This window comes from Apaloderma vittatum, unplaced genomic scaffold, assembly GCF_000703405.1.
Source record: "Apaloderma vittatum isolate BGI_N311 unplaced genomic scaffold, ASM70340v1 scaffold7869, whole genome shotgun sequence".
NCBI classification, from domain to species: Eukaryota; Metazoa; Chordata; class Aves; order Trogoniformes; family Trogonidae; genus Apaloderma; species Apaloderma vittatum.
Genome location: NW_009734560.1, coordinates 26,417 through 42,398, shown reverse-complemented (window position 1 = coordinate 42,398; position 15,982 = coordinate 26,417). Strand labels below are relative to the sequence as shown.

Genomic DNA, 15,982 nt, shown 5'->3' with positions numbered 1-15,982 from the left:
CCTACCAGTTTGCTCACATGGTTTCCTAATCTCTTACCAATTTTTCCTAGTTCTTGCTGTTTTCACTTCTGGGCCTGACCTTCTTCATAGGAGCATAAATCCAACAAATTTTCTCTTTATATTCTCCTTCCTCCCAGTTGGACTCTCTATTCTGTGTTCCTGTGGAAGTTCTGTTGCATGTTGCTTGTGTTTCAGTGGGAAAAAAAGCTTTTTTAAAAAAATAAAGGTAATGTGACTTGGGGATGAAGGACTTGTTTTGTATGTAAAAGAGGCTGCCATGTCCTCGAGCAGCCACTTGCAATCTAGCTTTGATTCTGTAGAATTGGACTAAAGAAGCTGTGTGGAGCCACTCTGTGGAGATGAGAAATAATTTGCCCAGTTCTAGGTGATTGCTTTTGAGGGCATTTAGAAAACAAGCATTTTGACATTTTTAGCTTCCAAATAAGAAGTTCTTCCATGATCAGTAGGTATTTCAAGGTATTTTTTAATTTTTTTTTTTCATCCGCTCTTCAGTAGTTTACCGTAACACGAAGGTTCTGTGCATTATTACAGGGTCTAAAGCTTATCTGATGGAGGGATTAACCTCCACCAAGTTACAGGTACCTACTGTAAAGAGTGAAGGGCCCAACTGCTTAAAAAAAAACCCAGTTAACATACCTGAGCAGATCTGGAGAATGCATGGAGATGTGTCTTAACTGTGACAAATGCAAAGTTAATTTAAGTTGGGTTGCATATTTGTGCCACTGAAATGCCACACTAAAACTATTCCAGCCAAGTGGATCCTGGTTTTATAAATGAAGTGTTAGGTTCATGATGTTGTATGTGAAGTACCCTGAAGAGGATGGAACTGCTTATATATCTTGTCTGCTACCTCTTTAGAAAATACAAAATTGCTGTGTGCAAAAGCAGACCGAACAGACGTGTGATTGGAGAAATATTAATTTAAGGAGCTTGAGGTAGTCAAGCCTGGCAGTACCGGCAGGGTTCCTCTGTACATAACTAGAGTTCAGATGCATGCTTCAGTAGTTTACTGTTAGAAACCCAAGATTTTTTTAAATGCAACACTTGATTACGGAAGTCCTTTCTCATCGATGAAGAACAATGTATTTTGTCTTTGTTCTGCTTAATTTGAAAGGAAGAATGAGTGTGAAATGCAAGGTGTAAAACTATGTCTATCCAGATCTGAAAGTGTGAATTTGAGTTTTGCTTTAGGGTTGTCCTTCTGCAGTGGTGTTCAGTTGATTTGGCATGTATTTTATTTTTTTTTTAAGGTTTCCTAAATAAAACAACATAATGTTTTTACTTACAGCACTTGAAGAATCGGAAAGTGACATTTATGTGCGATTCATGAGGTCACACAAGTGTTATGACATTGTTCCAACAAGCTCTAAGCTTGTTGTTTTCGACACTACGCTACAAGTGAGTATTCTCCTTTCAGTCTGCCTTTGCTTGCAGTTCATTTTGATTTTTTTTTTTTTTAAATGAGTGTTTCCTGAGTATTCAATGAAATTTGATCTCTTGAAGAGGAGTTCTGCCTTAATGCTGTGCTTTGGCTGTACCAAACCATACTGTTTCAACTGTATCTTTCATGTTACATTAGAGGAGGAGCTGGGGGAAAATATCCCAGCAGAACAGAAAGAGAGGAACAAATTATTTGTTTTGCAGTTGGAATCGCTATCTAAAAAACTTTCAGACAAGCCCAAATTTATATTGGCTTCTTCATGGCTGTCAGAATTTACATAAAAATGTTTTGTGTAAAGATCTTGTACAATAGCTGAAGAGTATCCAGGTGTTTTGGGCCTCCTCCTGCTATATTGGTAAGACACTTCAGGACTGAAATGGATGGCTTCATTATGCCAATTACTACCTCCTCCAGAAAATTTGTGTTTTCAGTTTCTCATTTTGCTTTTAATCAGTAAATCATCTGCTAGACTCTTGGCTTTGTCTGAAGAGGACTTTTTTTGCCAAAAGAAGGCATTAGCTGCCTCCTATAGAACCAGACAACTGCTCTGCAGCATGGTAGAAAGCTGTGGCTTTCTTTGTTTCCTGCATTTTGCAATTGGTGTGTTTTGGCTTGCTCTGGCTTTTGTTTCGGTGTGGTTTTCCTTTGAAAGGAGCTCCAATTCTGACTTAACTAAGCCCATTAAGTAATTTTGGTCTGGAATGTACTGCTCAATTAGACTTCAGCTTTCCACAGTCTGAGGCAACCATGTAATAGGTACTTAGTCCCAAAATGTTCACTGGACTGTCTTGTGTGTCAGATAATCGTGTGTAATGCCAGATTGAGTGCTCTGGTCTAAAAGGTGGAAAGCTTGCAGTGCACAACAAGTCAAAGTAATGTGGATCAAGAGCTCTGTGCATGTATTAGTCAATTTGTACAACAACCAACAGTGTCCTTCTTGAGTTCTGCAGCAGGGCTGACAAAAAGGGGCTAAAACCGCTGGAGCTTCATTTGCTGCTCAGTACAAAAAAAAGCAATTTTGTAACTTCAGCACTGGGCTTAGATTATCCAGGTATCTTGGTAGTCAGGGAGTTTCCTTCATCTCTTGACTCTATCTAGACTCTGAACACACAGGTTTCAGTGCGTTGCCTCTGATACCTTTAAGGACTCAGCCAAGGTAAGTATCCTCTCCAGTACTTAGTGTTACATTAAAACTTGAGTAGGGCTGTGGTTAAGATTCTGCCCGTGTGCCAAAGAACCTCTTGCTTCTAACTGATTTGGTAGCCGTGGTGGCAATGCTGAACTAACAATTGGTCACCAATGTCTCATGTCAGATTTTCTCCTTTACCGATAAAGCCAGGCTTCTACTGGGAACTTACTACCCTTAAGTACTTTGCTATCAGTGGATCAGTCCATTGATTAGAGATGGAAAAAGGAAGTCTTAGAGGAGGAGCTTTCAAGCACAGTCATCAGTCCTACAGAGTTTAAATGTTCATTGTTGATTTTCTTTGTTTATTCTGCTTCTTGACAGTTTTGATACAGTCTCCCAACTGTATTTGCTATTCCATTTCACCAGTCACATGGACTCTGATTGTGCAAGCACTGTAAGCTCTAATGAAGAGTAGGTATAACGCCAGTGATACTTTTTGCCACATTTCTTTTCAGAGATTTCTTTCTCTGTCTCTCAGGCTTCTTTGGGAGATTGATTGTGTGGACTTCTTCACACTCTTAAGAGGGAAAAAGTTCTGCAATTTTTCCTTTTTTCTGCCCAGAAGAGAGAATGAATGTCAACTCTGGACTAAAGAATTCAGACATATTTGATCTGAAAGGTCAATTTTGGGATATGTTTACTGTCACTCTTCTCAAAGGCTATTAGCTTCCTTTTGATTCCAGGAGATATTAATTCTCACTATTGAGATGATAGTCTGTTGGGAGCTGGTACCTGACCCACAACCTGTTGAGTTCTCAGCTGTCAGTGGTAACCAGGGTCAAGGGCTTGAGCTCAGTCACTGTTGCAACTGGAAAGATGAATTTTCTTTCTTTCATGAACCAGTTAATCTTGGACAGGTCACCCATTCCTTTTGGATTCTCTTAATCTGTTAAATCATGGAATCATAGAATGGCCTAAGCTGGAAGGGACCTTAGAGATCATTTTAATCCAGCCTCCCTGCCGCCAGGGACACCACCTCTCGTCCAGATCAGGCAACACATGGGGACCGAACGGGAATCAAACCCGTGACCTTAGTGTTGTTAGCGCCACGCTTAACTGACTGAGTTAACCGGCCCCCTAAGGATTACAGAAAATCATGGCAGATAGTAGTTTCCGTTGCTGGAGTTGTGTTGAGATAGTGCTATTAATGTAAAGTTAGAGTTTCATCTCCAGTTGGTGAGCCAGTATGAGAGAGTTCTTGAAGAAGCAGAGTGTAAGTGAATGAGTCCTGTGAATTTTCATCATAAAGGAAAATGAGTAATTTAATGGTAATGGGAAAATTGTGACCAACACTCCAACAGAATTCCTCTTTTTTCTGGGGGAGGGAATCCCTAACAATGGTGATGAATTACAGCTGGAGAAGAACAAGGCGTGCCTTGATCCGATCATGGAGTCGTATTCTTAGTCTGCTTCTCCAGGTATTTGAATGAGTGGTGGTGGTAGAAGGGGAGCCTGTAGTTACTCACCAGGCTTTGGTGTATGACAAATGGGAACCATATCTTGAACTTGGATTGCTGGTGAGGAGCTTCCCTCCCCCGGCAAACTGCAATTTTTGGACTTTGCACCATTACACTTAATCCCAGTTACTTTTTCTTTTTAAAATCATCATACTGTTGTAAAGCAGTAGTCCTTTTCCAGCATTGGTGCTGTGTTCCAACTTTGCAGGTTCTGTAAAACTCGTTAATTACAGGGTCATCTAAGACAACATTAAACAGATGGATCTGAATGCTTGTCCCGAGATACCCTGCTAGGAGTTCTTCTAAATACTTCCCTTCGGTATTTCCCTTTGTAGCTCTTTACATAGCACCTTGCAGTAGTGTTCCACTTCAGTATTAAGACACAAATTTCTTCAGCTTGATCAGTAAGGCTGATGCACATACATGTGTCTGGAATATAAAAGAATAGGGTTTTGGGTTTGGGTGGGGTTTTTTTGTTGTTGTTGCGTTTTGTTGTTTTGTTTTTTTTGTTAAAACAGCTGAACAAGCACACAGTAGAGGATGTATCTAATAGGGTAGTCAAACAAAAACTTGTAAATTGTTCTTTGTGTTTTAACTTTTAATATGTAATTTCTTGTTTTCCAGCACTTTAGGGCTTTGTATCAGTTATTTTGAAAACATAGTACATAGCTTTGCAAAACATCCAGTGATCAGGAATCCTCTCAAACTGGGAGGATTTTGCAGATATTTGTCTTCCCTGTATCCTACCCACATCAGTGTTTCTCCTAATCTGAAAAAAAAACCCCAAACAACCCCACACCAAAAAAACCAAACCAAACCAAAAAGCCTAGTGCCTTGAAAAAGTTCTTCAAAGATTTGAATTCAGGTTTTCAATAATGCTAGAGCTAAAACAGAATATATACGGACTCACTCTTTACTTTTCTTAGTATAAGCTAGTAGCAATCAACGGAAGAAAAAAATGGAGCTGTGTTGTGTTCTCATGGCATCCCTTCGAAAGATTCTGCCCTTGGATTTCTATTTGGCTGCAGCATCCCATCTCCCTCTACTGGTCAGCATTCACAGCATGTCTCGTATTTCTACTCTGGAAGGTTACCGAGATGCTGTGGAAGGTATTCTAAAACTGTTGTTAGTTGTGGGAAAACAGGAGATGTTAACTTACATAATGTGGCACAAATCATACTGCTGAATAACATCTCTTCATAAAAGTAAGTGTTTAGTGTCAATGTCTTTGAGGGATTTAGTGGAAAGATTTGTAAGGAATTTGTTTTAAGCCTGAATAAGGGAGGAGACGATACGGTGCCTATGTTGGAAACGCAAAGAAGGCTTTAAATAACGGAAATAGTAGCTAATAAAAAGTAGGAATTGGCTGACAGTCTCTTCAGTCCTCATTATTTGCTGGTGAGAAGGCGTGGGGGCCTCAATTGCAACAGCTGCCAAATATGTTGCTGCTTCTAGTGCTAGCGCACTGGTCTGGTCTTGTGTGTGAAGAATTCAGCCGTGCAACTGGCACCTGCCCTTGGCTGTTGTGTGGGCGGTGGCGCATCTCCTGCGCTCCCATGAGGCATCGGGTCGTATGTTAAGGGGGAGCTGTGCTGTGCTTCAGGTAGGAAATGTGCCACTTGGCACAGACTGAGCAACATCTATACTAAATAAATAAATTGCATTGAGCCAAGGTCTGTTTACCTGCCTGAGGCCAAGAGGCACAGCTCAGTTTGCCTTAGTATAGCTTAGCTTGTATCTCCCTCAAATCAGAGGATCTGCATCAAGTCTGCCCACCTGAAACGGTCCCTTGCTTGTACTGAACCCTGAGAGATGGCTGATATTGTTTGGGGGAGTGCTAGCTGGCACAGGTCTCTCAATTTAGACTGACAGTAAGACTGTTCTTTCACCCATTTAGTGTATTAATACAGATGTGGCCTGTGAGTATTTGCTCCTCATAAATATTTATAGAATCATATTGAACTCCGCTACAGTGCTGTGGTTTTCCTCTGCCTGTGACCCCTGGATACTCCTTGTTGGGACAAGCTTCAGCCTCTTGCTTTTCCCAGAGAAGATGTTATCTTTGCTTGACACACAGTAAAGAAACTTTTAAAAGTCTGATTTAACCAGGAGTCCAAGAGACAATTAGATTGTTGTGAGCTCTCCTGTGGAGTTTTCAAATTTGACTGCGTGGATGGTGGGGAAACTGGGTGAGTTGGACCAGTGTGCAGTTCACGAGGTATAAGCTGCCTTTCTAAACTCTTGCACATCTCCTGAGATGCAAACAAGAGGAGGGTTCCCAGCCCCTTCTGGTTGTCTCCCGAAGGGCCACGCTATGAATGAGCATTCACTTACTGTTGTTCTTCAGCTGATGGTCACGAGTGGTGTTCCCCAGGGCTCAGTACTGGGGCCAGTTCACTTTAATGTCTTTATCAGTGACCTGGATGAGGGGACCGAGTACACTCTCATAAGTTTCCTGATGGCAGTAAGTTGGGTGGGAATGCTGATCTGCCCAAGAGCAGAAAGACTCTACTGAGGTACCTGAACATGCTGGATTGATGGGCCAAGGCGCATTTTATGACATTCAACGAGGCCAAGTGCCGGGTCCTGCACTTGGGTCACAACAACCCCAGGCAGTGCTACAGGCTTGGGGAGGAGTGGCTGGAAAGCTGCCAGGCAGAAAAGGATCTGGAAGTGCTGGTGGACAGCCGGCTAAACAAGAGCCAGCAGTGTGCCTGGGTGGGCAATAAGGCCAACGGCATCCTGGCCTGTATCAGAAATAGTGTGACCAGCAGGAGTAGGGAAGGGATCGTCTCCCTGTACTTGGCGCTGGTGAGGCTGCACCGTGAATCCTGTGTTCAGTTCTGGGTTCCTCACTGCGGGACAGACACCGAGATGCTGGAACATGTCCAAAGAAAGGCAACTAAGCTGGTGAAGTGTCTGGAGAGCAAGTCTTAATAGAAGCGGCTGAGGGAACTGGGGTTGTTGAGCCTGGAGCAAAGGAGGCTGAGGGGCTCTCTACAGCTACCTGAAAGGAGGTTGTAGAAGGATTGGGGTTCTTCCCCCGAGTAGCTAGTGACTGGGTGAGAGGAAATGGGCTCAAGTTGTGCCAGGGGAGATTTGGATTGGATATTAGGAGGAACTTCTTCACTGACAGGCTTGTCAGGCATTGGAACCGGTTGCCCAGAGGGGTGTTTGGGTCACCTTCCACAGGGGGGTTTAGAAGACCAGTAGCCGTCGTGCTTAGGGCCATGATTTAGTGGCTGACTTGGGTCAGTGGTTGGACTTGATGATCTTAAAGGTCTTTTCCAACTGAAACAGTTCTGTAATTCTCTTCTATTCTTCATTCTAATTATTCAGTAAATGGATCTGCATTATCTTTATAATAGACTCCAGGAAAACACTGAGCTGAACGTGGATTTACAGGACGGCACTTGAGTACTCTACTAGTGCATTTAATGTGGCGATGTTCTGGGGAAAGTATGATGACATCCAGATCTGCCTTTATTTTCTCTTTGTTGATTTTAACTTCTGTCTGGTACCTACAGTGACACAGCAATCTGAGCTTTTATTTTCTTTTGAAAGTGATATTAATACTTTGAAGGAAAATAAGAGTTTTAGTAATTCCTGTATTCAGGTGTCAATAAAATGTAGCACTTTTTTCACGTTCTATCAGTTGGATTACTTTTGTCTGTCTGACATCATCACCTAGTGTGAATTCATTTTTTTCCTTGTTACTGCATGTTTGGGTTTGTGATGTTTTATTTAGAGACCAAAGCGTTTACCTCCCCATCCTGAACTCTGCTTGAATTTTCAAAGGAAATGGCTCTTACCTAGTTTATAGCAGTCTCTGAAGCTTAACTCTGTAAGCTTGCTTAAGGACAGATTTTTGTCTGACCTTCAACCAAATTTGTTAATTTGTTTTCACTTCACCCAGCCTGCGTAAAGGATTAGCTTATTTTCTAGCGCAGAGCAATTAATCCTCCAAGAGGAACGTGGAAGGTGAGTATAAGACAAGGACTTCCTTGCTTCGTACCAGGCAGCCCCAAGAATGGTGTGGGAGCAGAGGTAGTCTGTGTCACGTGAACCTTGTATAAGCTCTTGTGAGGTGAAAAGCTCTATCTAACCTTTGGTTAAGTAATATTTTTGCCTGTCAAAAGTAAATTTGTGTTTTAATACAAAAACATACATAGCTTTTGCTCACCGTGACCTTGAAGCTATTTTTAAAGTATTTGTTTAGTGCTTCTTCATGAACTAATAAAATCATGTTTATATGGAAGCAGCCATCAAAATAAGCTTTCAGAATCCCAAAGACTCTTTCCTTTTATAGCCTCGAGAAACCTTGGGCTGTTGCGTGGCTTGAAGGTTAGATTATTTAATATTTCTGTTTAATGAAATTCTGTAAGTTGGTAATGAGCCAGATGTTGATATCACTAATGTAGGTTTTTGACAGTAGCTATCACATGCTAGTAAGTAAGAGCTTAAATACTTATGTAATTGGAAAATAGTTGGAACAATCTTCTGGAAACTTCTGTAGTGGTTTAACACACTGGAACTGAATATAACCTCTGACTTCTGTAGAGCATGCAGTGGATCCCACATGAGAAGGCTGGAACTAGATCTGTATTTATCTTCCTTGTGCTCACTGTATTCAATAAAATAGATGATTTATTCTTGTTCCCTCGAGGTCATTCTTGTCTGGGGTGTTGCCTCTCTCCAAGGTAATGAGATAGATCAGGCTTCCAGGGAAAATGCTCTAGAATCTTTTGCTTCCAGAAACACCCAGCAGATGCTGGCTCTGCTGTCACAACAGAGTTCTCACAGCTTTACAAGAGGATTGACTGTCTGTTGCTTAATTGGCTTTGAGGTTTTTTCTTTGTCAAAGTTGCTAAATTTTAAACTAATATGCCGTCTGCGTTTCTGAGGAGTGTGAACATCCCTTCTTGTTTACCTCTCCCACAGAGCTGCAAGAGAATAATTTAGTTTAGCTTCTAACTGACATGTGGGCTGAGCAGGCCACATAAAAGCTCCCTTCATTGAAATCAGACTGAAATCAGCAGCAGAATATGGGAAGACTCTTGTGTTTTCTCAGAGCTGCTCCCGTTGTTTGTGCACACAACAAGCATAGGAACGGAATTCCTGCAGCTCTCAAATCCAGCAGGAAGCATTCATTCCTGGATCTTGAAGAAAGATAATGTGAATTCGCTTTGCCAATTAAGCTCAAATTTCTTTCTCTACGCAAGGGTGTAGGTACAGTGTTAGTGCTTGGCTGAGTGAAAGTCATGCATCGTTCTTGCCTTCCCTGCCCTGCCACCACTTCTTCTGGTAAGATCTTAATCTGTGAAGGAATTTCTGTAATGTTCCCAGTGCAACTGGTCCCCGTGGCTCTACCTGTGGGGCTTACCTAATGTCTTGTGGCAATGAAATTGAGCAGCAGAAATTCTGTCTCAAAGTAAGGTTTTTGTTGTTTTTTTCTTTTCCCCTGAAAACAGAGCTGTACTATTTTATTTTTACTAGAATGCTTAGGCTCCCCATATGCAGCAGGTGGAAGTAATTAGCAGCAGAGTGCCTTAATGAGATGGAATTGCAGGGTTGACTGTAATTGTGGACTAACAGCTATCTAGAAGAGGTCCGGATTAACTCAGCATGTGTGTGGCTGAAGAGGGAGAAGGGCTCTTAGTTGCTGGCTGCAATATGGGCACATTGACATGGGGTGTCAGTTGAGGTCTTGGCTTGATGTCTTCAGTTGGGTTGGGGCCTTTTCACGTGGATACGGTGTGGGGAAGGATTCTGCATGTGTGCTTAGTACCTGCTTTCCAGGAACAAATCTGAAACGTGCCTGCATGTTTTAACTAGGAGACACTACCTATTATTTCGGAGGTTTGGCTTGGGTCTGAAGGGTATTACTTCATCAGCTCTTAGATTTTGCAGAACATTCTGTGGCCATTAGTACATCATCCACCGAGTGCATTCCCTTTTCTTCACCTGTGAATGGAGAAGAAGCTTTCAAAAGTATAGCGTGAGCTAGAGGAGCTGCTTATGGATATTTGTTGTTTGGGTTTTTTCAGATGTTAAAACAAATGCAGACTCTTGGTTAATAACAGGTTTGTCCAATTTTTCTTTACTAGAGGATGTGATAAGGTAAAGGAGGAAATTCTCTTCAAGACCTGCTTTGCCCTCACCCTAGGCAAAAGTCTTTATTGCTAAGTCCTTAAGTAGCCTTGTGTTTTTTTTAAAGGCATAGTCCTTCAAGGAGGAAATATTTTCTTCTCTGGTATATGAAATTGATATAAGTAATTAGAAAATAAGTTTGAATACAACAGTCATCCCACTGAGATGATTGTAGTCTTGGTTTAGTCCCTCTAGACAAGCCAATTTATAAAAACACTCAACTATATGTATGCACTACAAAAGAGTAGTTTAACTTTTCAAAATAGTTCCTTTACAGGACTGTAGTTTTCTGTAACTTCAAAAGTTATCTGGATTGGGCATTTATTGGAAGAAAAAATAAATAAATTGGGAAGAATATTGAACATTAACTTGCAATGTTTTGTTGGCTACTTTTTGAGAAGTATAAAGACAAAGCAAAGAGTTAGGTGTGGTGCCTAGATTATGAGTTAGGAGAAGCATTTAACAGTTTCTTCTTGACTGCTTGTAAAGCTGATGTGGAGATCCTCTGAAAAACTGGTCAACCTTCCAGAAATTTATTTGCTTCAGATCTTGCACTTGGGAATAATCACCTTCTGCTAGACTGAAGGTGTTTGAAATCTCATCACCATGTGGGTGTGAATTGCTTCAAAGCAGAAGTGCATGACATGTCTGGAGAATATTTAGCTTGTACTGCTTTTGTATTACCAAGGTGATGATTGTGGGATCTGTGGGCGAATGCTGGAGTCTCTGATTCCAATTTAGTTCACAGAAATTTTCAGGCCATAGAGAGGGTGCTGATATAGTCCAGTAGTGAGGAAGAGGAGTGTTGCCTGAGGAGTTTTCTGGGGCCAGCTGTATTTTCAACTTAATATTGTGGGTTTTCTTTTGTTCCCAAATACTGTATTACAAGCCACTGTTCAGGTGAAAATTGGGTGGTTAGCCTCTTCCAGTGGACCCTATTGCATTACCTGGCATGAAAAGACTTTTGGTAGAAGCTGAAAGTGAAATAGGAGGGAAGAGACAGTGCCAGCACCACCGGTTGTTCTCGAAGAGTATTTTTCAAATAAGATGGTAACTTGCTGGACCTGAGAGTGGGCTTGCACTCTGTTTGACACTGTGTTACTATGATTTGAGTAGTTACTTACCTTGTTTTCCCTCTTTCCTGGCTGCATTGTCAAACAAGTACGCAAAAACAGTGATGAATTCCTTCTATGAGATCTGTCTTACAGCCTCTTTACAAAAGAAGCAGTACCTGAAATCCTGGTGATGTGAGGGAGTATCAGGAGAGGCATGTTATAAACTTGTCTTACTGAAGCCAGACCATCAGGCTTGCCTCTCCCCGTATGAAGCAGTTGGAACTTTTATTTTATTTTTTATCCTCTTGTGGAGATCTGCCAAGATTTGGGCAGCCAGAGAACTTGCCATGCTACTTAAATATAGTCCTGTTTATGTTGGGCTAGAAACTATTGCCCCATTCCTCCCATTTTCACATCAAAAGCATTTGAGAGTCAGTCAGCTCATAAACATATTTAGACCAAGGGAGTAAAGTGTAGGTTGCCCAGTTTTTAATGCAGTACAAAGGTCACAGCAGAGGCCTGATGGTTTTTCCTGTTACAACAAAGACCAGTTGTACTACTCTTGGTCATCTTAGGTGGTTAAAACTATTGAAATGCAAGTATTTAGCCTCTAAAAGAGAAGTCTTGGGCTAACTTTTTTTTCTTGTGCCTTCATACTCTAACGGTGAGAACAAAGACTGTATCCTAGCCTGACTTTGTCATATTTGCTCACGCTGTGAAGGTACATATGCTGGTATCCCTTGAAAATGGAAAACTTTTTTTCCTTTTACAAGGGACCTGTTGAGAAGGCACTCCGTGCCATGCAGTTTCATACGTAGAGCACGTGGGTTTGGGTACATGACTTTGACCTTCTACAGTAGTACTTCAGCTAGTTTTATCCAATTTGCTATGATTGAGTGCCTTCCTCTTGCAAATTTCTTTCAACTACATATCAAACTTGGTATTTTGTCGGGCTAGGAAGGGTTATTGTTTCCCAGTGTTTGCCTGGAAGATTTGAGTTTGATATTGTGGTCTGCATGGGACTTTTGCTCTGTGTGTTCCCTCTAAGTTTTGTAGCCCTTAACAATGGTCATGAGGCAAAACTGGGAATTTGTCAACTTATCCACTGAAAATGACAATGAATGTTCTAGCTTTCCTTTGAGTATTCATCCATCAGGAATTGGAGACTAGAAAAGTGTCAAGGATCAACTGGATCTGATACTGCTTTTATGGCAGCTCTGTGCCAAAAACCAAAAGCTTCTTCCTTTCTATTCTGATCCCATAAAATAGATGTTTCTTGGGGTAAAGCTAATGCCCTGATGTTGGTTTATACAGTGAAAGATTAGGCAAGAGAAGTACACATTTATCATCTTGCCCCTGGATGGCAACTGCACCACAGAAATTCTGGCAGATCTTTTAACACTGTCTTTTGCATCCTGCTTTTGCTTGGTGCTGGCATGTCTGCAGGTGTTTCATAACTACGTTTCTCACTTCTGTTACCTTCCCACTTTTCCAAGTCAACTGTGGATTGAGACAACGGTGCTGAGCTGTGTGTCTTTCAGCACAGTAGCCTTCTCTGCTCCACCCAGCACTGACCCTTTAGGACCAGGAACTGCTTCAGCTCTTCTTGCGCAACATCTTGGCAAGGACAAGCACCTTTTTGCAAGGCAGATGAGACAAATGGTTCCAACGCCAGCAGTCACCCATGTTACCTCAGACAAGTATGAACCCCCCTGGTCACTTAGGCCTGTAGTTAATAACATGGCGTTAGGTAAAACAAGTTAAATGTGTGTGTGTGTATACGCATACTGAATTTTGGAGATTTTTTTCCTTTTAGGTCCTTCTCATTCACAGATGTTTACTTGAGAGAGCATTTCCAGAAGGGCTTATAAGATTGATGGTCCCATATATCATAATGGAGAGTGTCCCTTCCAGTATTTCCCATCAGTGAGGAGATACTTCTTCTGTAGTCTGGTGACATCTTATGTGTGCTACTACTGCTTCTGGTGTCATTGCCCAGTAATCAAGCTATTTTGGAGATCACTAACCTTAAGGGACCAAAGGTTTTCAAATATTCTACTACCTGAAAAACAGGGTTTCCTACATATGAGTCCAACTCAGTCTTTCTTGGTAATGGCTGTTATTTTGGAAGAGGCTACATCCTCCTGAAGACTTACAGTGGAAAAGTATGAACGGTCTACAGAAATGATGACCTCCAGAAGTGCTGTCTAACCTAAATTAGTCTGTTCTTTTGGTCAGCATTTTCACAGCTGGCATAAGGAGTTCCTGTAGTAAGAAAAGCTCATTCCTGTTTTCCTCACTAGTGTAATAACACCTGTTGTTGAGGTGATCTATGGGCCATGTGGGATTTCAGTCACTGAGTTCTTTTTGCTATAATATAACCCCTCTACTTAAGGGGCAGGATGTTGGAGAAGATGAGTCGCATAAAGTGAGATTCCTCATCTAATTGTAAGTGTCTAGACGTAGTCAGTGTGGGGGGAAATGGCATCTGTGGGATACAACTTAATCTGTCTGGAGCTGGCGAGTCACGGCACAGAAACGGCCATTTCCCCCAGCTGGCTGTGAAGAGATGCAGTGAATATGCGAGGTCAGAACAACCTTGAAATTTGGGCAGATAAATGCTTTTATGTTTTTAATGGTTCCTTGTGTTTGTTAGGAGCACTACATGGTTAATAAGAAAAGAAGTGCTTTGTTTAAAGAATGTTTGTTGAACAGCAACAATCTATGGGATCTGGCTGGCAAACAATGGTTTTGTGAAGGTCAGGCCAGTCCAACACTCAAGATCAGAGGAAGAGCAATACTGGTGGGATTGAGAATTCACAGCGCTGTTGGAGGTCTAAAGACGGGACATGGTCGAGATCTTCAAAGGCTACAAACTATATACAATCTGAAAGGAAGGTCCTTGTGGGTATTTTCTGCATGAACATCACTGAAACTTCTAAATGCGCTGGATGTGAGCCCAGCTCCATACCCCGGTGCTTTGGCTGGCCACCAAGCAGCGCTTTGGGCAACCACAGAGACTAAAGGAAAGTGTGAGTGGGTGAGTGTACGTTTGTGCTTGCAAGCAGTTTTAGCGTGTAAGCGCAGAGTTGGCTTTTTGCTTTGTAGTTATGTTACTTTTAATTAAGAGACAAGTATTAACATTAAGAACTGATGGCATTGTTATTTGAAAGGTAACTGTGTAACTTCTACTACAGAACTGTAGAAAACAATCGGAATGTCACTTAAGCTGTGGTGTAAGAGGACAGCCCAGAGGGATGAGTTTAAGTATTTCTTTACTAAATTTTGGAGATTTACTGCATCTAATGTTTAATATTGTAATAGTCGAGCCAAATTCATTGTCTTTTATGAAGAATTTAAGTCTGATTTATCTCAGTAGCTGTATCTGTTCAACTGCTCTCAGGGTTTTTTCTAAAATCTGTCTTTTAAAGCTAGACAAGATGGCATCTAACTGAAGATTCTTGAGATTCTTGGAGACAAATAACTTGCAAATAAATCAAACAGGATCAGGGCAAGAACTGATCTTTGAGGAATCAGTTGAGGGTCTTTTCCTTCTGGATGGTCTACAAGCTCAGCTTTTTGCCTAGTATATCTTTGGAATCGTCTCTTTTGAAGTATCATTTATGAATCTAATGTGTCAATTTTACTGTCTTGCCCATCTAAACATTGTGCTGGGTGGTGTTCGTGCTGCTACTGTGCCTGAGAAAGAAGTAGTAGCAAGAATTTGGAAGTTGCCTGAAGTCCCATAGTTGGCTCTCCACATCTTTTCTGCTGTGGGCTGGCTTCTTCTCCAGCTTTTCAATTACAGAGTTTGTAAACTTGCTTGAGGAGTTCTGTTGCATGATTACCATCTGGAAGAAAGTTATTTTCCCCTTGGCTTTAATAGATTAGCCGTTACTTTCTTGCTTGAATACAGCTTGAACATCTTACTTTTCTGGAAGCTTTGAGGCAGCATTTGACAGTGACCGTTAACTCGTGTGATAGCTGCTCTTACGGAAGGATATCAAAGCTGAAGGCTCTCAGTTTCAGGCAGTTTGAGTGTACTTTCCTCTTCTTTTCGTGAAGAATGCTTAGAACTTATTTTGCCCCGAGGTGGAGGTATTCTGTGTGAACTCGCTTCTGTCCCATATCTGCTCCCCAAAGAGCTCACTGCTGTTAGCTTCTGCTGCATTGACTGTCAGTGTGATCCTGTTATGTGGGAACACTCTGTGTGTCTGCCTGGAGGGTTTCTTTGTGGTTTCAATCCTCCTAAGGAGTTGGTGTGCTCCAGTGGTGGGTTTGGTAATGTTTGCTTTGCCTGACTCCTCCTTGTGTCAGTGAGGCGGCTGAATACCCTTTGCTAGAGAAATGCTGCGTGGTGTATTTCTTAGTCTTACTTGTGGTCCTGCTTGTTTGGGTTTTTTCCCCGTGTGGTTTTTCACTTTTAATGCAGTTTAGGGGTGGTGACTGTGAAGCAGATCGTTATTCCTGTTCATTGGTGCTATGACAGAAGCATCTGTAAAGTCAGTCATAAGCTGAGGCTGGGAGGATAAATTTGCTTCTAATGGTCAGAGAGAAAGCAGCTGGGTAGGGGTGGCAAGATCATAGAATCACAGAATGTCAGGGGTTGGAAGGGACTTCTGGAGATCATGTAGTCCAGCCCCCCTGCCAGAGCAGGATCACCTAGGGC

The 15,982-nt window shown here is 41.7% G+C and overlaps 1 protein-coding gene across 1 annotated transcript in view; it reads left to right on the top strand.

Annotated features, from left to right (window-relative positions):
* Window positions 1-15,982, top strand: part of PRKAG2 (protein kinase, AMP-activated, gamma 2 non-catalytic subunit) — a 38,122-nt gene that overhangs the window by 1,655 nt on the left and 20,485 nt on the right. The window contains exon 2 of the mRNA XM_009876325.1: window positions 1,308-1,419. Coding sequence (XP_009874627.1) covers window positions 1,348-1,419 — 72 coding nt within the window. The 5' untranslated portion in view covers window positions 1,308-1,347. The remainder of the gene's footprint in view (window positions 1-1,307; window positions 1,420-15,982) is intronic.